The 22243-nt window shown below is 39.1% G+C and overlaps 4 protein-coding genes and 1 pseudogene across 5 annotated transcripts in view; 3 read left to right on the top strand and 2 right to left on the bottom strand.

The window, feature by feature from the left end:
* LOC104708040 overlaps nt 1–3769 on the bottom strand; it is a 6417-nt gene extending 2648 nt beyond the window's left edge. The window contains exons 1-3 of one of the 2 annotated variants that reach the window (XM_019229182.1): nt 3269–3764; nt 2106–2171; nt 1–365 (exon numbers count right to left, since the gene is read on the bottom strand). In XM_019229182.1, the coding sequence (XP_019084727.1) occupies nt 58–365; nt 2106–2171; nt 3269–3407 (513 nt within the window). In that variant the 5' untranslated portion in view covers nt 3408–3764 and the 3' untranslated portion in view covers nt 1–57. Of the gene's footprint in view, nt 366–2105; nt 2172–2624 lie in introns of both variants that reach the window. The other variant, XR_002033143.1, reaches the window with a different exon arrangement.
* LOC104708042 (glycerophosphodiester phosphodiesterase GDPDL1-like) lies at nt 4340–5356 on the top strand. The gene is made up of 3 exons (XM_010424529.2): nt 4340–4665; nt 4899–5192; nt 5289–5356. The coding sequence occupies exons 1-3, from the start codon at nt 4533–4535 to the stop codon at nt 5354–5356; spliced, it is 495 nt and encodes a 164-aa protein (XP_010422831.2). The 5' UTR covers nt 4340–4532.
* On the top strand, nt 7037–11009 carry LOC104708043 (annotated as a pseudogene).
* LOC104708046 (transcription factor GTE2-like) lies at nt 11537–14171 on the top strand. The gene is made up of 3 exons (XM_010424531.2): nt 11537–13225; nt 13310–13514; nt 13601–14171. The coding sequence occupies exons 1-3, from the start codon at nt 11765–11767 to the stop codon at nt 13684–13686; spliced, it is 1752 nt and encodes a 583-aa protein (XP_010422833.1). The 5' UTR covers nt 11537–11764; the 3' UTR covers nt 13687–14171.
* On the bottom strand, nt 14147–22105 carry LOC104708044 (probable cytosolic oligopeptidase A). The gene is made up of 17 exons (XM_010424530.2): nt 21986–22105; nt 21596–21763; nt 21185–21308; nt 20961–21037; nt 17333–17476; nt 17013–17243; nt 16850–16940; nt 16572–16693; nt 16375–16482; nt 16040–16285; nt 15447–15592; nt 15201–15318; nt 14928–15087; nt 14819–14850; nt 14653–14718; nt 14488–14559; nt 14147–14405 (listed from the first exon to the last, which is right to left on the bottom strand). The coding sequence occupies exons 1-17, from the start codon at nt 22103–22105 to the stop codon at nt 14325–14327; spliced, it is 2106 nt and encodes a 701-aa protein (XP_010422832.1). The 3' UTR covers nt 14147–14324.

The raw sequence follows: 22243 nt of genomic DNA on the forward strand, positions 1-22243 counted from the left end.
TCCGGTCACGGGTTCACCTTTCGGAAGCAAACAACAACAACAGAAAATGAGACAAATTTACTTGAGCTGGATCACTTCGTCCTTGAGCTGGATGACTTCGTCCTTGAGCTGGATCACTTGGTCCTTGAGCTGGATCACTTGGTCCTTGAGCTGGATCACAAGTACCTTGAGCTGGATCATTTGGTCGTTGAGCTGGATTACTTGGTCGTTGAGCTGGTTCAGTTGAGTCTCACGGCTCGATAGACTTGTGAATCCAATCGCAGGAGCTGGTTCCAGAGGATAGTAAGAGATCTCAACCTCCTCTTCTGAATCGCTACTACCGTCTAATGGGCTGTTTATACCGTAGTCGTATAAAGAGTCCATGCCTGGTTGAACATGAAAACGAAAACACATTGATTAATTAAACATAAGACAAGTCATTACAAAAACGAGTGAAACATAAACATACTTAGAACATAAGCCGATTCATTAAAACCATATACTAGAGTTAAAACAAAAGACAAACATACTTAGAACAAACATAAAACAAAGTTAAGACAAACATTCTTAAAACAACATAAACTAGGTTCCAAACAAACCTAAACTAGAGCTAAAACAGTTCAGCCATTAGCTTCTTCTTTAGAGCTTTTTCATCTTCATCTAGCGTTTCGTTCTTGGCAATGAGAGTGTCAAGAATGGACATCTTTTGAAGTTCTTTCATGCCCTCTAAATCCTTCTTTTTGATATCCCACATGTGACTAAACTCTGTCGATGGTGCAGCCTTCTCTTTACCTTTGTTCCTTGATTTTTTCATTGCCTTTATTCCAGCAGGCCTGCTCTCGTGCTCACCCACGACAGACCCTGAAGATGGTGCAGCATCATCGACTTTTCTTTTGTTAGAGCTGGTTGTCTTTGGAGTGGGGTTCATAGGCTCTAAATTAATCCATTTCTGTTCATAACGAAGCACATTCCAAGCATACTCCAAACCAAACTTCTTCTTGTACAGCTTAGTGTATAGTTGGTGAGCATTCTGCAGAATATCCACATCATTCATGCCACTAGATTTCTCACCCTTTGCCTCTGCGTATGCTCCACAGAACTTACTAACTTCCCTGCTGATTTTTTGCCATCGTTGTCTACAATGATCAGGGAGCCTTGGTTCACCACCACCAAGGACATGATCACTTGTTGCATAATATTCACCAATGCGCTTCCAAAAGGACCCATACGGTTGATCATTCCCAACAATTGCATCCTTCGATGTGTTTAACCAGGCGCTTATTAGGACTAAGTCATCTTGTGCGGACCATATCCTTCTCTCCCTACGCTGTTCTGCTGTCTCTTCTGTTTGACTAGGAGGTTGACTCGGCTGTGAACTAGTTTGTGAACTAAAAGAAGGGATTTGAGAGGAACCAAGGTTTACATTGGGAGCAAAGCTGTCGTATGGGAAGTTTAGAAGACTAAAGTAGGGTTGAGACTGACTATTAGGATTATTATTTGATTCCATAGCAAGCAGAGTTAAAACGGAAGAAGGTGAGGAAGAGAAGTAATGATTTAAAACGGAAGAAGGTGAGGAAGAGAAGTAGTGATTTAAAATGGAAGAAGGTGGGGAAGAGAAGTAATGATTTAAAACGAAAGAAGGTGAGATTATTGGAAATGTCTTAGAGATTGGTAAGAAAGAAGGAAATAAGATTGGTTAATATAGAGAAGTTAAGAAGATCATTAAATTCAAAGTTTGGTGTTGTTAGAGAATTTTAATTCTAAATAACCATTACCTACTTCAGTCAAATCAGAAGTAAATAAAAGACATTTAGTGTTTTAGATAATAAAAACCACAAAAGTTTGGTTTCGTTAAAGGCTACAACTCACTTTACAACTATAGTCTACACTATCACAACTAAACAACCAACATAGACCATCGCAATCACCATCACAATAACTATAGACTACAACGACTCAACCATATTATACAATAGACTAACTAGGCAACCATCCCATACCATCACAACTAAAGCAAGCAAACAATACTTTTCAAGCAATGCCATGTAGTGACCGTAGCAAACACCATCACAATAACCAAGCAAACAATACTTTTCAAGCAATAACATATAGTCACTGGTACTTACCTTTTACTTTCGAGTAAGGAATGTTGTTGATGGTGGTCCGATTTAAATCGCCCTGCTTAACCTCACCTACATGCCTCATAAACAAACCAAAATCAATTAATGATGATTTACAATACAACAAACGCTACAACAAATGCAAGAAGATTATCAAGAACCCTAAATCCAACGACCAAACGCAACAAACGCTACAACAAACGCAACAAACGCTACATCAAAATACAACAAACGCTACAACAAACGCAACAAACGCTACAACAAACGCAAAAACCCTAAACCCTAAATCAATTTTCCCCCAAATTCGAAACCCTAAATCAAAACCTAATCGAAACCCTAAATTAATTTTTCCCCAAATTCGAAACCCTAAATCGAACCCTAATCGAAACCCTATAATGAATCAAATTTTTCCCAAATAAGAAACCCTAAATTGAAACCTAATCGAAACCCTAAATCAATTTTTCCCCAAATTCGAAACCCTAAATCGAAAGGAGACAGAGAAGACGACGAGACAGAGGAGATTACCTAGCCGACGAGACAGAGGAGACAGAGAAGACGACGAGATCTTGAGCTTGGCGACATAGAGGAGATCTCTAGATTTCGCGAGACAGAGGAGAGAGAGGAGACGACGAGAATCGGTGGACACGAGAAAACGAGGAGACGAGGAGACGAGGAGATCGGTCGCCTCGGTGTTTCAATGGCCGGACAGAGGAGACGACGGTGAGGGAAAAAAAATCTCTCGCCGTTTCGCTTTTCTTTTTCGCGAGAGAAGAAGAAGAAAATTATGTTCGAAAGAAAAGAAAAATAAAACGAAAGTTTTTTTTCCGAGAGTGACACGTGACCCTTAGATCAGATGAAGAACTGATCTTATTCAAAATCAATTGGGCTGATCTTATGGGTACTATTCAATTAATTTCAATTTTAAAAGACCCAAGATCACCCTAACTGATCCACCGATAAATATGGCCTAAGTTGCGTACCCTAACTGATCCACCGATAAATATGGCCTAAGTTGCGTGAGAGTTTGTGGACACACACTTAGAGAGACTGGTGGGACAGTGATTCACAGTGATTCACAAAGACGCAAACTATAAGCGCCAGTCTTCCAATGCAAAAACAAATGTTGAGAGACAAACTCAGTTAAATTTTGTTCCGGGAGAGAAAATAACCAATGGTGGGAGCAAGATCTTCGACAGAGCTGGAAATGAAGCTGAGAAGCAAGCTACTTTTACCAACACCAGAATCTCCAATCAACAGGATCTTGAAAGATAGATCATATCCACCACTTTGCCCTGAAGAAGATCCCATTCTTTTTCACTCTAAAACCCTCGATCTAATACTACAGTAGAGAACCCCCCAAACAACAAACCTAAAAGAGATCAAATCAAATTAAACCTAACAAACAAACAAAAAAGGTGATTTTTTTTTTTGTGTGTAAAGAATGAATCGAAAGGAGAAAACTTTTCAATGTGCAGAGAAAGCTATGATTCATACAAAATTATGAATTCATAAAGAAGAAACTTTAATTCTTTACAGAGCAGAAAAAAAAATATAAATGGAAAACGTCTATGAAAAAATGGAACAAAAATACAAAATAAAACGTTAAATTCTTTGCTTCTTCGTCTTTCTTTCTCCGACATTTCGGTTCACGACACGTATGAGTTACTGTTTCAACGTTTCTTCCAAAGCCCTTTCTTGTATCCACGTGTTTGTTGCTTGCTCACCTTTTTTTCTTGCTTTTTAATAATAAAACCAAATATCTCATCATGCAATCAAGCATTGATGTACGGAAGCAATCAAGGACATGAACGAAGGCATTAAAACATAAACCTCATTCTGTTTCAAAATCAACCATTAAAACTAAAAATGATCTCTCCAAAGTTTTGTTTTTAGCAAAGAAAGATCAAGAACACAAGAATGTTTTTAAGAATAACTCTCTTATTTAGCTCAAAGAAAAATAACTCAAAAACTTTAAGCTTACAATCTCTCAATCTCAATCTCTCTCACCAAAACTCTATCTATTCTGCAGACCCAAAACCTCCTTTTACACAAAACTTTAAGCTTGCTCACCTTTTTTTCTTTCTTTCTGTTTTCTTGCTTTTTAATAATAAAACCAAATATCTCATGCAATTAAAGCAATCAAGGACATGAACAAAGACGTTTAAACATAAACCTCATTGTGTTTCAAAATCAACAATTAAAACTAAAACTGATCTCTCCAAAGTGTTAACGCTCTTGAGTCAACTGATAAACTAAGCCACATGTTTTAACGCTCTTGAGTCTCTCTGTATTTTGTTCACTATGAGTCAATGAGTCAACTAATAAACCCAATTGATTTTTATAAAATAAAACTCTTGTGTTTGATCTCCTCTGTGGGTTCAATGCATTAAGATAAATCTAGATTTTTTTTTTTTTTCCATCTGTAAGTGACCGATGAATTCCAAGCCAGGCAATCAGACAAAGCTCGTATGTTCATCGTTTTTATTCTGTGGCGTTGTTCTAATTAATCTGTTTGCTGCTCAAATTGATGCTCAAAGATCAAGAAGCCGATGGCAGACGCTCAGTGGTAAGAGTTGTTCTCATTTACTCTCCTTCTTTTGTGCATTGTTTTCAAGAAACTTTTAATTTAGTACTCAAGTAACTTTCTTGCTTTATCCATATATGTGTATTAGAGTTGGGATAAATTATAGATAGTTCCCAAATATTTAAAGTCAAGTAATTACTTTGATTATGGGAACATAGTACTGTTCCACGTATTAAAAGTAACTTAAGATCACGTTTTATTTATTTATTTACCAGGTGATGCTCCACGTGTGATTGCTCGTGGTGGGTTTTCTGGATTGTTACCAGATTCGAGTGTTGATGCTTACAATCTTGCAACTCAGACAAGTGTAGCCGAAGTTGTTCTATGGTGTGATGTTCAGCTAACCAAAGATGGAGTTGGGATTTGCTTCCCCGATTTAAACCTGGCCAATGCTTCAACTGTTCAATATGCTTACCCAAATGGTCAAAAATCTTACCCGGTTAATGGAGTCACTACTCAGGGTTGGTTCACCATTGATTCCACCTTGAGAGATCTCCAGAATGTAGCATGTAAGTGTTTATGACTCAGTTAGTGCATTCGTAGAGTGTTACGAATTTTTTTTTTGGTATATCTTGTAATTTCTTACACATTACTCTTCACCACAGTGATTCGAGGAATATTATCACGATCAGATAGATTCTGGAGAGAGAGAGAGATCACTATTAACATTTAACTCTGTTTGTTTGTTTTTTATCCATGGTCCAGCACAAACCTATGAAGCCTATGACTGAGATGGAATCTGCCATTGATTTTCTTTAACTTATATTATAACTTATGTACTGTTTGATTCTATTAACAAAAGGCAAATGAGTCGGTATCAATAACAGAAGGCAAATAAGTCCTAAATAAGAATTTAAGAGCATTATCGGACTATGCCAAAACAGTATCAAGCAATTAATTCCTTCTCTGTAATCGGAAAATGATCTGACGCACAAACTCTATCCCGACCAAATTGATGAACATCATCTGCTTGCTTGGCCTCTTTCTTTATATATATGATTAGTATGAGTATATATGATATTAAAAAAATATGAATATTCATATTCATATTCATAAAAAGAAGGAAGCGATAATTTAATGATCTAGATTTTATCTAATTTGAGAAGCTGCCATTTGATTTCTCTCTTATTGGATAGTGTAATTTGTGAGTTTTACTATATACGTACATGTATATCTAGAAGATATTCGTATCTAAGAACACGCCAACACCGATCCGTTAGGTGAAAAAAAAGCGAACACCCGTGTCTTCTATAGACAACTCCACAAATTATTACATTGTGAATATCAGTGTATGTAAGTATGTTTGTATTAAGATGGGAAAGAAAAGACTATACTGACAGGTCAAAGAGATCGAAGGCTTAGTCAAATAATTTTGTTTGTATTTATTTATAAGTTGCGTGAGAGTTTGTGGACACACACTTAGAGAGACTGTCTCCTACTCTATTACTCTATCTTCACTCCATTATCATATATCGTCAATCGGATATCATTAATTCATTATTGTCTGGATTACCATTTTTTTTCTTTTCAATTTATTGTTTTCACTTGTCGACACTAAATCGTATCTATGCAAAATAATCATATTGAAAATTGCTGATTTTGAACGTGAGAGTTTGTGGATACACAACAATTTGGTTTTTACCTTTTAAATTGCTAAAGTAATCATTCTTGGATACCCATTTACTTTTTTTAAAAGTATGTGTTTATCCTAAGAAATCTTGGTTTAGTTAATATCAGGTATAACAAATTGTTGGTTTGATAAAGCTTTTGTTAAATTTGGAAATAAATTTTAAAAGTAAAAAAAAAAAAAAAAAAAAAAAAAAAANAACACGAGTCTCAAGGCTAGTGACAAAACACGTGAATAGCTTCAGCGATGATGAGAAGTCCAATATTGCAGCAATTTCTTATGCTATGTGACCATGAGTCCATGAATGACCAAGCGACTAGGAATGCATATCTAAAATGTTGTTTAACTGGATCGGATCCACTTGGAAACACATTAAAAGAAAAAATGTTTCAAAATATAGTACTCTACTCTACTTAAAGAAATACTCCAAATCCAAGGACATGGATGATAACTCTACATAATCTATGGCTATATTGAAGAAGCACTAGTCAATTTATGGCTATGTTCCTTGATCTTAATTTAGTTTACTACTAGAAAGTATAAACCTTGATTAGATAAGAATGACCAAAGTCATAAATAAGGCCCATAAATGTTTTGGCCCATATATAGTTAGTTAACATGTCAATAAAGGAAACAATAAAAATATCCCAACTGTTGATTTTTATTTAAATTTCACCGGTCTAATGAGTCCGGTTTAACATTTTGATTTCTTCCGTTCTATCTAACTCTCTCAACAGATTCTTTTTTTTTCCTCCAAAAAAAAAATTATGAAACATCCTCAATTCACTCTAATCTCTTTACTCTTCTTCACTTCCGCCATAGCCGAAACCTTCAAAAACCTCGATTCTCATCCGCAATTCCCTTGTAAACCTCCTCATTTCAGCTCTTACCCTTTCTGCAACGTCTCTTTATCTATAAAACAACGAGCGATTTCTCTCGTCTCCCTCCTTACGCTCACTGAGAAGATCGGTCAGCTCTCAAACACAGCTGCTTCCGTACCTCGTCTCGGCATCCCTCCGTACGAGTGGTGGTCTGAATCGTTACACGGGGTCGCAGATAACGGTCCGGGTGTTTCCTTCAACGGTTCAATCTCCTCCGCTACTAGTTTCCCTCAGGTAATCGTATCCGCCGCATCTTTCAATAGAGCGCTATGGTACGAGATTGGATCTGCTGTTGCGGTGGAAGCTCGGGCTATGTACAACGGTGGTCAAGCTGGGTTGACTTTTTGGGCTCCGAATATAAATGTGTTTAGGGATCCGAGATGGGGAAGAGGGCAGGAGACTCCTGGTGAGGATCCCAAGGTAGTTTCCGAGTATGGTGTTGAGTTCGTTAGAGGGTTTCAAGAAAATAGGAAGAGGAAGGTTTTAAAAAGAATATTTGGTGATGCTGATGATGATGATGAAGCTCGTTATGATGATAATGATGGCGATGATGGGAAACTCATGTTATCTGCTTGTTGCAAGCATTTCACTGCCTATGATTTGGAAAAATGGGGGAATTTTTACCAGATACGGCTTCAATGCTGTGGTAAGACTAGGAACTCTGTCTTCGTTATGAGTTTAGCTTATGGATGCAGCTTCAATTTGGTTTAAATTAGAAAGTCTTAGGTTTTAATCTTGTCGTTAGATCTGCTCTTTTGTCTTGTGTAGATAATGGTTTATACATGAACAACATTCTAGCTGCTTTTTTGTTAAACATGTTCATGCCCTGAAGAGAATTACCGAATGCTTATACTTCACTTCTCTGAGAAAAGTTTAGGAAAAGCTACTATATTCAAGTCAATGGCTTTTGCTGTTTTACATTTTTATCATGTCAGGATGGTTATGTGTCATACACTGATTCTAGCTTGCTCTGTATTAGTAGGTCACAGAACAGGACATGGAAGATACATATCAGCCCCCGTTTCAGAGCTGTATTAGAGATGGTAAAGCTAGCTGCTTGATGTGTTCATATAATGCAGTTAATGGAGTGCCTGCTTGTGCACAAGAAGACCTATTAAAGAAAGCTCGAGTTGAATGGGGGTTTGAAGGGTAAGTAAACTATTTTATGTTTGTACTACTTTGATTTGGTCAATGAAAGACTGACTTAACGGGGAGCCTTTGTTGTATTCGTGCAGGTACATTACATCAGACTGTGATGCTGTGGCAACCATTTTTGAGTACCAAGGATACACAAAGTCACCTGAGGAAGCTGTTGCCGATGCCATAAAAGCAGGTCATTTTTTGAGTTCCTTTACTTGTTTAAATTTGTAAATCCTTTGTTTTATAATGAAAACTGAGATGGTGATTCTTAGGGGTGGATATAAATTGTGGAACGTACATGCTTCGGAACACAAAATCTGCGATCATGAAAGGAAAGGTGACCGAAGAACAAGTAGACCAAGCTCTGCTTAATCTCTTTGCAGTTCAACTTCGTCTTGGACTTTTTGACGGAGATCCAAGAGAAGGACTCTATGCGAAATTAGGATCAAATGACATTTGTAGCTCAGACCACAGAAAATTGGCACTGGAAGCAGCAAGACAGGGCATCGTGCTTCTGAAAAATGACCACAAGTTGTTGCCTTTGAACAAAAACCATGTTTCTTCTTTAGCAATTGTTGGTCCAATGGCGAATAATATAAGCAATATGGGCGGCACTTATACAGGTTCGAACTATCTATTTTGTTATTTTCGAGCAGGCTAAATAATACTTCTCTCCGCTGAAACAGTTTAGAAATTTCATATTTGTAAAGGGAAGCCGTGTCAACGAAAGACTCTGTTCACGGAACTTCTGAAGTATGTAAAGAAGACATCTTATGTGTCTGGTTGCTCAGACGTGTCTTGTGATTCTGATAACGGATTTGGAGAAGCCCTTGCCATTGTTAAGGGAGCAGATTTTGTCATAGTAGTTGCAGGACTAGATCTCTCTCAAGAAACCGAGGATAAGGATCGAGCTAGTCTTTCTTTGCCTGGTAAACAGAAAGATCTTGTGTCTTCTGTTGCAGCAGTGAGCAAAGAACCGGTGATTCTTGTTCTAACTGGTGGAGGACCAGTGGATGTAACGTTTGCTAAAACCGACCCTAGAATTGGAAGCATCATCTGGATTGGTTATCCAGGTGAAACCGGTGGACAAGCACTTGCTGAAATTGTATTTGGAGACTTCAATCCAGGTTAGTCTCTACTGCAAATTAAAGCATCATTTGTCCATTCCTGGTTTAATGTTTATGACATGCAGAAACCGAATATCTCAAGTGGTTTCGGTTCAAATGCAGGTGGGAAATTACCGATGACATGGTATCCAGAGTCATTCACAGATGTGGCAATGTCGGATATGCATATGAGAGCCGATTCATCTCGTGGATATCCAGGAAGAACATACAGATTCCACACCGGACTTCAAGTATACAGTTTTGGAACGGGTTTAAGCTACACAAAATTCGAATACAAGATCACATCAGCACCAACCAGACTTAGCTTATCAGATCTACTACCACAGCAGTCTTCTCACATTCACAAGAAACTACTACTCCAACACGGAGAAGAACAGCTCCGATACTTACAGCTAGATGATGCGATGGTTAACTCTTGCGAAAATCTGCGGTTTAATGCTACGGTTAACGTGAGCAATACAGGAGAAATCGACGGTAGTCATGTTCTGATGCTATTTTCGAAAATGCCTCCGGTTATATCTGGCGTTCCTGAGAAACAGCTGATTGGTTTCGACCGTGTTCATGTTCGTTCCAATGAGATGATCGAGACAGTATTCGTGGTCGATCCTTGCAAGCATCTCATCGTTGCGAATGACGTGGGAAAGAGAGTGATCCCTCTGGGGATTCATGTCTTGTTCTTGGGAGATTTAATACAGCATTCTCTCTCTGTTGAATTCTAGAAAGAAAAAAAACTATAACCCAAATTGAAAAAAACAAGCCAATAAAACTGTTTCCTTCTAGAAAAAGATATAGTAAAAGCCACGTCAGATAAAGGAGAGTGAGACGCACGCAGTATTGAAAGCGCGTGTGGCCGCAAATAGATTTATTCCACAGAGAAAGGTGAGCTGTCATGGGTCCCACGTTTTTCTGAGGAAAAAGGTCCCCACATCTGTTGTAGTGTTTGGGGATAGACGCAACCTCAGCATAACATAACATTTATTGGTGTTATTTACGGTTATGACCTCCCCCTCCTTTTTTTTCTATAGAGTAGCATTTAAATATCTAGTTAACCTCCTGACACCTCATATATGAAAACTACGATGTTTTTAAAAAAAATCAAGGGATCCGATGGTCCAGATTAGACCCAGCTTCGTCAAATGTATAAATACAAAGTTGCACTTATTTTCTCAAATAATGTTTAATTGAGTCACTCTCTCTCTCTCTCTCTCTCTCTCTTTTCTTAAAACTTGGATCGAGTCTCTCTCTCTCTCTCAAGTTCTTGTTTATCAGAAAAAAGTTTTATTATGTTTTCCTATATAACTCAAAAAGGTTATAAAAATCTTGGGAAAGAAAATGAAGAGGTCAGGAGGAGGAACGGTTCAGGATTCAGCCTCACTTACTGGTAAATGTCTCGTAAGGGGTAATTTTGTCATTTAATCAGATCAGGAACGGTTGCCTCAAATTAACAAACAATCCCGGTGTTTCTTGTCTGTCCTAACCTACTCCGGCGAGTTTGACCCTCGGCTGTCTTAATTCTCTTATATAAATAAATATATAATTCTTTGCTCCGCTTATGTATCTCTCTATCATTTAGATTGTGATGCATTTTTATAAATTTACGATGAGATAGGGAGTTTATAACTTTAAACAAATGGAGAAGAGTATTCAAGAAACTGGCTGACCTAGCAAAAGTGAGAAACCAAAATTATTAACAAGTCTCCCCTCGAATATCTATATATATAAAAGAAAAAGAAAAGAAAAGAAAAAAAAAAGTGGGCCCACGTGAGGCAGTTCAGAGACACGGCAATGACCAATTTGCCTATCTCTCCAAAATCTTTTTGTTTAATTAAGAAAAAATCGTAGGAGAGAAAAAAAGCACACACACGAGACACGACGACTCACGAACCAACGGCTGTGGAACAGTCACTGGATCAATTAACTCAATCTAAGCCGTCCATGTCAGATTACTCGGGCAGCTTGATCGGGCAACGTCATCAAACAGATCTCAACCGTCAGATCTCAAATCAACGGTGATGAAATACACTAAACGTTTTAACGGGCAGATTTCAATGTCCTTTAAGAAGAGACGATGCCTCACCTTCTTGTTCCTCGTCCTCCACCTCCTCTCTCCAAACAAATAACTAATCTCTTCCTTTCTTCCGATCGCCGGACTTTGTTTTTTCCGGTGACGATTATTTCTCACTTTTTTTTTACCCCTTTTTTTTAATTAATTTAAAGGATCAAAAAAACCCCCTTTGATCTGAGTCCGGCGTAGTGAGAAAGAGGAGAGATCTCATTGAAATGATCTTCTGCCCTTCGATTTTTGTATGGCACCGGCGGTTTTGGCTAACTTAAACGAACCGTTGTTTCAGGGACAATGTGGCGCCGTTTTTATGAGGAAATACACTAACCAACCCCTTTCCGATGCTATCAACAACCCTAACCCTAACCCTAACCCTAATCCTTACGGCGGGAACAATTCCACCAAGCAGTTCGACGATTCGTTAGCTTCTGGAGACTACGTCTCCTTTGAGCTTGATGGGTACTCCGCGAGTCAGCTCAGGGAGCTGAAGAAGCGTCTCAATTCCGAGCTCGAGCAAGTTCGGTTCCTGAGAGAACGGTTCGAATCGGGTGGGTTCGTGAGTGGCTCTGTGTATACTAATCAAGCTCGTAGCTTTGCTGACGAAACGAATGACGTTGGAGTGAAGCAGACGAAGACGAAGAAGAAGAAGAAGACATTTGGGCATGGTCAGAAACGAAGCAATCCGTTTGATACGAACGAGCCTCAATTTAAGCGTCATCATGTGGTGGCTTTGGATCTGATGTCGGAGAAGGTTTTGAAGAGTATGATGACGAGTTGTGGTCAGATCTTGGTGAAGCTGATGAAGCAGAAATGGTCATGGGTGTTCAACAATCCTGTTGATGTGAAAGGTTTAGGGCTTCATGACTATCATGTGATCGTGAAGAAGCCTATGGATCTGGGTACGGTGAAGGGGAATCTTGATAAGGGCTTTTACAGATCGCCGATTGCTTTCGCTTCTGATGTCAGGTTGACTTTCACCAATGCCATGTCGTATAACCCAAAGGGCCAAGACGTTTATTTGATGGCTGAGAAGCTTCTGGGTCAGTTTGATGTTTGGTTCAACCCTACATTGAAGAGGTACGAGGCTCAGGAGCTTAAAGTCATGGGATCATCTTCTCGTCCTGAACCTGAACCTGAACCTGAACTCAACCAAAGAATGTGGAATCAGAATCAGGTGGTGGAGCATGTGAGGAAAGGACCTGAACAGATTTCTATAGCTAAAAAGCTAGATTCAGTGAAGCCGTTACCTGCATTGCCTCCTCCTCCTCCAGTAATGGAGATAAATCGTGTCCCATCTCCTCCTCCGTCACCGGTTCAGCCACCACCACCATTACCTCCCCAGCCGGTTAGCCAAGTTGAAGCACGAGTTGAAGTGGGTGAAACGAATAAGGGAAGGAAAGGGAAGTTACCGAAACCAAAGGCTAAGGATCCAAACAAGAGGCTAATGACGATGGAAGAAAAAGCAAAGCTTGGTGTAAATCTACAAGAATTGCCTACTGAGAAGCTGGGACAGTTGATTCAGATTCTGAGGAAGAGAACAAGAGACTTACCTCAAGACGGCGATGAAATTGAGTTAGATATTGAAGCTTTAGACAATGAGACTCTGTGGGAGCTTGAACGTTTTGTCACTAACTACAAAAAGATGGCTAGCAAGATCAAGCGGCAAGGTTTTATTCAAAATGCGTCAACTCCACCAAGAAATCTGGTAAAGCAAAATTTATGATCCGATGTTTTTTAAAGCAGATATTGTTTATGTCTAGTTAGCATTGATCTTTGTCTGTATCATCAGCCTATGGTGACAGAAATGGGAAGTGCTGAGAAGAGAGGGAGGAAAGGAGGGGAGGCAGGAGAAGAAGATGTAGACATTGGAGAAGATATACCCATTGAGGATTATCCATCAGTAGAGATTGAGAGGGATGGTACAGCCGCTGCTGTGAGTGGTGGATCTAGTTCTTCTGGCAGCTCTAGTTCCAGTGGCAGTTCTTCGTCTAGTGGTAATCACATTTTCCCTGTCATCTATTTCTCTGTTGAATGTTCTATGTATTTTCTAGCATTGTCTTATGTGTGTGACTCTATGCAGATTCGGAGTCAGGGAGTTCATCAGGAAGTGATTCTGATGCGGATAGTGTCCAATCTCCATTTGTGGAGGCAAAAGAAGCTCCTTAATAACACTGTTGAGGAAGGAAGATATTCGTAGATTTGTTACCTTCCATTGCTTGAATGCCCGATGATATAAGCAAGACAAGAATTGGAGTATCTGGCGGAGGTGGAACTTTGGTGTAAAGGGAAATGAGGATGGAAACTCGAAAGGAAAGTTTTTGAGTGTTAGGGAAAGAGTAGATAGAGAGAAAAAATGTAAAGGGTAGTTTAGAGATCTCTAGGTTGAGCAAGAAGTGGAAGAGTTTTTCTTTTTCTCTTTCAGATTAAGGTTTCTTTAGTTCCTTTAGATTATTGGTGACACCATGAACAGAGGTTTGAGAGTGACTGAGTAAAGGGACGTGAGGAGGATATCTATTGATGGGTTTGTTTGTTCAATTTTGTCTCTTTGTTCTTATTCGGGAAGAAAGAAGAAGAAGTTGGTACCAAGAAAGAACAATGTAATGGAAAATGCGTTATGGTTGGAAGATAAAATAAATATCTCTGTTCGTTTTGTTCATAAACCATTATTATTGTCACCAACTTGTAATGTTCGGAAAGACTACAGTACTTTGGGCTCAGTGAACAAGCAAGTAGAAAAGTTTAATACAACAGGATGACTTAATAATCGTAAATCTGACTGAGACTAGCCAAAGGATTTCAATACTTCAAGCAGAAGCAGCCAAGAGCCCATTGTGTCTGAGCAGAGGCTCTGGGGAAGGTTCTCGACCTCTGAACTCCACAAACACCTGTTCAGTATTTACCATTATAAGCTCTGTTAACAAACGACTTACATATCATAGAAATAGATGCAGTGAAGAGTTTTTTTACTTGTAGAGGTGCTTTTCCTCCTCCCAGAGCAAGTATAGTGTTTCTGAATCTCTGTCCTGTTTCTTTAACAGCCTGTGTTCAATTCACAACACAAAGAGATGTTCACAATCTGGAAAATCGAATCAAAGGTTCAATATGATTTGCTTTGCAGCATATACAGAGTACCTTGATGTCATCCAACCCAGCATCTTCAAAGGCTGAAAACGCATCCGCAGACAAAACCTCCGCCCACTGCACATTTCAACAAAGTGATAAGAGAATATATTTACCTTGTAACTGAGAACCGTCTGTTGAACTGGTGAGTTATATAGTAATAAGAGAATATATTTACCTTGTAACTGTAGTATCCAGCTGCATAACCGCCTGACAAGATACGAGAAGGTGAATAATTGAAACAAACTATCGAACACACCTATGCTAAGCGCACATAGCTGATTTACCTGCAAATATATGACTGAAGCTGCAGAGGAATCTATCCTCAGGAAGTGGAGGAATCACTTGTGTTTTTATGGACACCCTCTGATCAACATCGTAGATGGTCTCTGTCCCACCCGGCGTATATTTTGTGTGCAGCTCCAGATCAACTGTAGCAAACTTCAACTGGAACAAAACAAGAGCCATATTAACTAAAATGTGATTCTGCAGATCCGCTGAAGAAGAGTATCTTGGTACTACATTGTATGAACATCAGCAGTTTTTATGGATGTACTGACCTGACGAAGACTAAGGGACCCTGCACGGAATGTTCTCGCAGCCAGGAGCTTCTTGTATACATTCTCAGGAAGAGTTTCTCCGGTTTGATAGTGCTTAGCAATGCTCATTAAGGTATCCCTGGAACCATATTCAGATAATGTTCAATACAAAGTTACAAGTAAAATGTCTCTATGCAGCACTGCCGAAGTACCCAAGTACCCAAACATTTGTAAATTAATTTCAGCAAGGCAGTTGAACCCAAGTACCTGTGGTAGCACCAGTTCTCCATAAACTGTGAAGGTAATTCAACTGCATCCCACTCAATATTTCGGATACCAGCCACTAGCCCCTCATCCTCTTTGGTAAGCATATGCTGAAGAGCATGGCCAAATTCATGGAACACAGTCTCTACCTGTAAATCAAAGTGGTATTACTGTCATACAGAACGAGGAACATGAGTCCTTTACCATACACATAAGAGTAAGCTTATCAAAATTCAAGTCAATATCCTAAATTAATTCTGAAAGCCCCTAAGATTTCAAGTATACATAGGTCGAAAAGAGAAGTGGTCTATCTAGTGCTACCCCTAATGAGTAATGACTGTTAAATTTTGTCATAGCATGGCCCTTCATGCCACCAATATGTAAAGTTCCATGAGAGAATACCATTCCACAATAGTCGAATAAATTTAGAAAACTACACATGGAGTAAATTTTATCAGGTACCAATGTACCTTTTAGTTCAGAATAAATAACTCTTGCGGGCATGGGTAATCAATATTGTTACCAACTACCATACATGCTCAGCATTTACTTTTCTTTGACGATCAATATAAGCTCTACTAACTGGTGTTCCTTACCTCACGGAATGTCATAAGGCTTGGCTTGTCACCAACTGGTGGTGTTTGGTTGCAGACCATTTGAGCAACAGGGAGCCTAACAGAGGAACCCTTCTGGGCCATGACTCGGCTACGAGAAAATACTTCATCCATCCAAGCGCCATCTCTCTTTTCTGAAGGACGGGAGTATGGATCAAAGTAAAAATAAGCAATTGGATTTCCAGAAGAATCTTTGACGCAGTAGAATCTAACGTCGCTGTTCCAGACCTTCAAGGCAATAATATATAACATGTTAACAAACATTTTAACACGATGGACATAAGCAGAAACACGACATATTAGGTTCCAGGTTTTACCGGAGCCACACCATCTGCTGGCACAACATCGATTCCAAATAGTGTCTTAGCTAGACCGAATAACGCATCCATAACCTTTGGTAGTGAGAAGTAAGGTCGCAGTTCTTCCTAAAAAATTACAAGCAGTGAATGATAAGCGTCAAGAATTTCAAAACACTATACAATTGTATCACAAGACAAACAATAAAGATGAGAACCTCATTGATATCGTATTTGGATTCACGAAGCCTCTCACTCCAGAAAGTGATGTCCCAGTGAGTCAAACTGTCAGCTTCTGCAGCACCTTGGTTCTTTGCAAAACTCTTAAGATCTTCTATGTCTAAGTTCAAACACATGTAAAAAAGTTAGGGTTCTGCTTTAAAAGGCGGATACAACAAAAAGTAATGAGGGACACTGTTATATACTTTACTAGACAGATAAATGTTAGTTTAAACAACAATATGTTGATTTAAGGAAGATCTTCACTGGAAGTTACCTTGAACAGCCGGATCCCATGAGGCACTGCGAAGCTTTTCTAGTAGCTCATCTGCTTTCTCTACAGTAGCCATTTTCGTGGCCATGCTTACCTGGACAACGAGAGGGACATTAAAATTTAAGCCCTTGAATAAAGGAGAGTAGCTTCATTTAAATAACTATACCTCAGCGTAATTTCTGTAACCAAGAAGCTTAGCCTTTTCCAGTCGAAGCTTCAAGATTTGGTCAATAATTGCTGTATTATCTAAATCACCCGAAGAGGCACGAGATAAGTAAGCACGGTACACTTCCTCGCGCAGAGCACGGTTTTTGGCATGCTGCATGACGGGGAGATAACTAGGAGCGTCCAGTGTAATGAGCCATGGTCCAGTGTCAGCAGTTGCATTTTCATGGCCCTTGGGTCATATAGAAAGATGAATCAACAACTGAAAAACCCATGTAAATCAACATGAAACTTTACACATCTTTCACATATTGTAAATACCTTAGAAACAGCTGCTTGTGCGAACAATCCAAGTGCAGATGGCGGCAACCCCTCAATCTCTGTTTTGTCTGTTATCAACTTTTCAAACTTCTTTGTAGCGTCCAAAACATTTTCAGAAAACTTATGGGAAAGTTTTTCAAGTTCCTATAGTGGACAGCGGCAAATCGCAGATGATTTTATTAATAAACACTTGAAGCTGTGACAAACCTAAATCCATTTACTAAACAAGCTGACATTTTATTCGTCAAAAGTTTTAGAAGAAAATGATAGAAGCAGTGAAAATGCATAATAATAAGTAACTTAACCATGGTTTGTTGTGAGACTTAACCATGGTTAGTTTAGGTTATGTCTTGAGTATGGCTATATATAAGATCGGAGAGAATAAGAGAGGGTTATCGGGTATTTGGTGAGGTCTTTTAGGGGGAGTGGGAGGAGCTCCATTAACAAAATCCTCAGTTCTTTTGTAATTCCAGTTCTATAATCTATCATATCCATTTCTATAAGCAAAACGTATCAAATTGGTATCAGAGCAGTTCCACCCAATGGGAGATAGTGATGGTTCTGTGGAGATTCCTGTTTATTATGGCGATGAAGATCCAGCGATGTGGATTTCATGGGTTGAAGATTACTTCACGGACCATGGATTCACGGAAGAGACGAAGATTTCTTTTGCATATGGATTTATGGAAGATGATGCTCTATTGTGGTTCCAGGAGTCACGGACTGCGTTCACTAGCTGGAATGAGATCAAGATGGGTCTGCTTCAACGATTCAGCAAAGGAAAAGAGAGTATTGTGACTGTTTACACACAGAGTGATGAATTTGACTCTTAAGGTGAGCAGATGGTCAAGCTATTTAGATAGGCTAGAGAAATATCTCCTTGAGACTGAAGAACAGTTTGAAACCCCAAATCTGAGTGGTGAGAAGAAGGAGAAGGTAGCTTCTGACTGTGAGGAGATTAAAAGTGGGTTTGCTGACATAAAGAATGGAGAGACGCACGCACATGAGGAAGAAAAACAGATGGAGGCCAACAGAGGTGAAAATGCCTTCCAAGTGTTCGATGAAATGCCTAATAGAAGAAAATGGAACACAAAGAAGAAGAGGAAGAGATGGAAGAGGCTTCCAACGACTAGATTTGAGAATTTTTATAATCTTATTGGAGATAGAGATGTTATGACAGCGTTGGCCAAGAGCATACATGGTAACTTGAGACCTCATTTCTCACATGGTTTAGAGAGACAACAAAGCCATAAGGAACAAGCAGCTCAGCTAAATAATGCGTACCAGTTGTTCGGCAAAATGTCTAGAAGAAAGAATAGGAGATATCAGAACAAGTTCACAAAGGCTAAGGGGTTTAAATACAAAACTGAAAAAGTGGAACCTATGCCTACTCAATTCCAGAAGAATATCAATAGAGGAAAAGCAAGGAGGGAAGAGGAGAAATTAAAAGCCAAAGTGAACAAAGATACACATTTACTGGTTGTTGAGAGACCATGGAAAGGTCAAGGAGTGAGAAAAAGGGAAAAGATGAAATGTGGTAAGTTTAGGAGGTGCAAGTTCAAACCAAAGAACAATGACCAACTCAAATTTCAGTCTGACATGAAGAGAGACTTCAAAATTCAAAGCAGGATGGGAATGGAAGGATGTAAAAGGGTGATGTGTGTTTGTGTTGGGATTGATAGGCTGCTGTTGTGGGAAGCTAAGGTAAAGACGAAGAAGTCACAGATTGGGAACAAAGTAGACTGTTTCCAAGTGCGTGATGATAGACTGCGGAATAAAAGTAGAATCACAAGGGAGAAGACATCCTCCAAAAAGTGGAGCCAAGGAACTAAGTTCAAAGAGAAAGTCAAAAACAAGCTTAGGAAGAATGCACAAATCGATTCTCTTCACCAGAGGGATTTCAATGATCAACTTAAGAGGAAAAAGAAGAGATTCTACAACAAGCTCAAATACAGATTCAAGGTGCTGCACGTGGAGAAGCTACTTCGACATCTGGGGAAGAACAAGTGCAAAGGTCATAAAACTTGGGCAGTGAGAGAATCACAGGGGCTAACAAGCTTTAGTAACATGAGAAACATGAGCACTGACCAAGTGGCTGACAAGATATGGCCATTGAAGTTACCTAAGAAGGAGATAAGGAGTGTTGTAACGTCTTTTGCAGAATGGGACAGTCAGTTTCAGGAAATTTTCATTGATGTGCTAATAATTGGAGTCAACATAGCTAAGGAGAGGATGAGCTGTACTAGCAGAAAGAGACACAAATTTCGACATAAGCACAAGAAGAAATTAATGATGTTCTTTACTCTTCACTCAAAGGGAGCTTTTGTTGAGCAGATTTTCAGAGTGATGAAGAGAACAAGGCTGAAGTGTAACCGAAACCTTACTAAGTTCAACAATTGTGTCTATGCATTGATTGGTGTAAAGCTGGTGTTGAGGATGATGACAGTTGATAAGAAGCACTCCATGACAAGCGGGAAGAGAGCCAAGTTTAGAAAGAACATCTTTCTCTGCTTTAAGAAGATTCAGTGGCAGAGATTTTTGGTTGATCATACGAAAATCAGATTGAAGGGATGGAAGAAACCCTCTAAATCAACAGAGATCGAGCACATGTGGCAAAAAATTACAAAAATCAGATTGCTTAAGAGTAAAGATGAAGGTTGTGGGGGTGTTGACAAAACGAAAGCGTTAAATGGGAGACATGGGGTTAGCTTGGAAATAGTTGCACTGGTTCTTACTGCAGGTTTCATGCATGGTGATGACTATTCTCAGGAACTTGCTGCTGCAATGGAGGTCTCAACAAAACAGAAGCATACAGTCTCATTAGCCTTCACTACTGCTGATAAATTTCAAACAATGCTGAAAATCAGAGTGGCTGCTGTTAGTCGAGAAAGGGAAGTAAAGTTGATGGAGATGGGTTTTCTGATTGTCTATCTAAACACGGTTGCTGAACAGGAACAAGAAAAGAATGGCATGGCTTGGGAAATTTGTTATCTTGAGCAAAAACTTTGGGAGATAGAGCAGGTGTTTCCACTGGCCAAACAGATAATCTTATTGCCTAGTTCAGTGTCCTCCTTGGCAAAAACAATAAGACATGGCAAAATTGAAGACATGGTGACGTGTGAGACTCTGTTTACGAGCAAGGGACACAATGTTGATGCAGCTAAAGGAAAATCTCCATGTCGAATCAGAATCAGAACGGAATTTGGATTTGGAGGCTAGAGACAGTCTTAAAACAGAGCAAGAGGAGTTGTTGGTGAAGTGGGAAGTGTTGCCAGATGTTGACTGTCCTGGGAAGCTCAAAGAAGGGGTTGGCTAAACAGGTTGTTTATTTCAACCTTGAGGACAAGGTTGTTTTCAAAGGCAGGGGTATTGATAGAAGCAGTGAAAATGCATAATAATAAGTAACTTAACCATGGTTTGTTGTGAGACTTAACCATGGTTAGTTTAGGTTATGTCTTGAGTATGGCTATATATAAGATCGGAGAGAATAAGAGAGGGTTATCGGGTATTTGGTGAGGTCTTTTAGGGGGAGTGGGAGGAGCTCCATTAACAAAATCCTCAGTTCTTTTGTAATTCCAGTTCTATAATCTATCATATCCATTTCTATAAGCAAAACGTATCAGAAAACCTGTTCAATTTTGTTAAATTCTTCTCTCTTGTCGTCTTCAAGAGCGATACCACTGAGAACCGCCTCCTTTATTTGAGCTGAAAACAGACAGAAAACCATATTAGCACATATCTCTAAACACTGAAAAATATAAAAAGATTCCCCTAAACCATACTTTTAAAAAAAAAAATAGAAAGAAAAGGACCAAATGTGTTCCTTCTTATTCCCCAATAACAGTTACTTGCCTTCAACTAATCGTTGACGAGCTTCGCTCAGTGTCTTCCAGTCTGGAGATTCTCGAACAGCCTTAAATGCATTGTAAATGGGTTTGCTCTGCCCCAACCTAAGCTGGAACTTCACCTTCTCTGGCTGTATATGCAAGTATTGTTAGGAAAACAAAAACTAAATCCTAATTTACCGAACAAACAAACAAAATGTAGAACTCCTTTTCTCGCTGAATCAATAAAATCTACCAAACAGATACATAATACACTCTAGTAAATGAACTTAAAACCATTATTTAGCATTGAAGAAAGTGTTTGATGACAATGTAACAAACGTAGACACCAATAAGTAAGAGCTTCACACCAGAGTACATAATTTGAATCAAACCACTCATAAGCAGAGAAAAACTTGGGAATACAATGATAATATACCTGAACTTCTTCAATGGCAGCACGAAGCTCCGGTGTATCCTTGACAGCCTTAAGGTGATTGATCATACCCCAAACAACAGATAACCTATCAATAATCTTCTCTAATGGCTCCACTAGTTTTGGCCATGACGGCTCTACACTTTTTTCTAGCAGCTCCAATTCAGCTTCCTGCAAATATTCCCATACAACAAACAAATCATCAAAATAGTTTCACTAATCTGTTCATAAGGATCATAGAAACAACACAGAGAAGTCTAACAAAAAAAAATGCAGAAGACGATAATGATCCAATCATCTAGGTCGATTGGACAACTATAAGGACTGAATAAACACTCGAAAATGTTCAATGCGATGCATCAAAACAAGGGACGGTGAGAAAGAGAATCGTACGAGCTGGTGCAACAGAGCACGAATCCCAGGTCTGACATGGTGAGCATCAACGGAGTCAAACGGAGGGAAGTCAAAATTCTGCAATAGAGGATTCGATGAGAGAGAATCTTCAGAAGCCATTGAAAGGAGAGAGAGAGAGAGAGAGAGATGACGTCGAGAAAGAGAGAATGAGAAGCGGCGGTAGTGGAGACGTTGAATCTGAGGGAGACAGATTCGGGTAATAATGTGACTAAATGCAAAGTTGAGGGGTGAAAATGA

The sequence above is a fragment of the Camelina sativa genome, chromosome 8 (assembly GCF_000633955.1).
Source record: "Camelina sativa cultivar DH55 chromosome 8, Cs, whole genome shotgun sequence".
Lineage (NCBI taxonomy): Eukaryota > Viridiplantae > Streptophyta > Magnoliopsida > Brassicales > Brassicaceae > Camelina > Camelina sativa.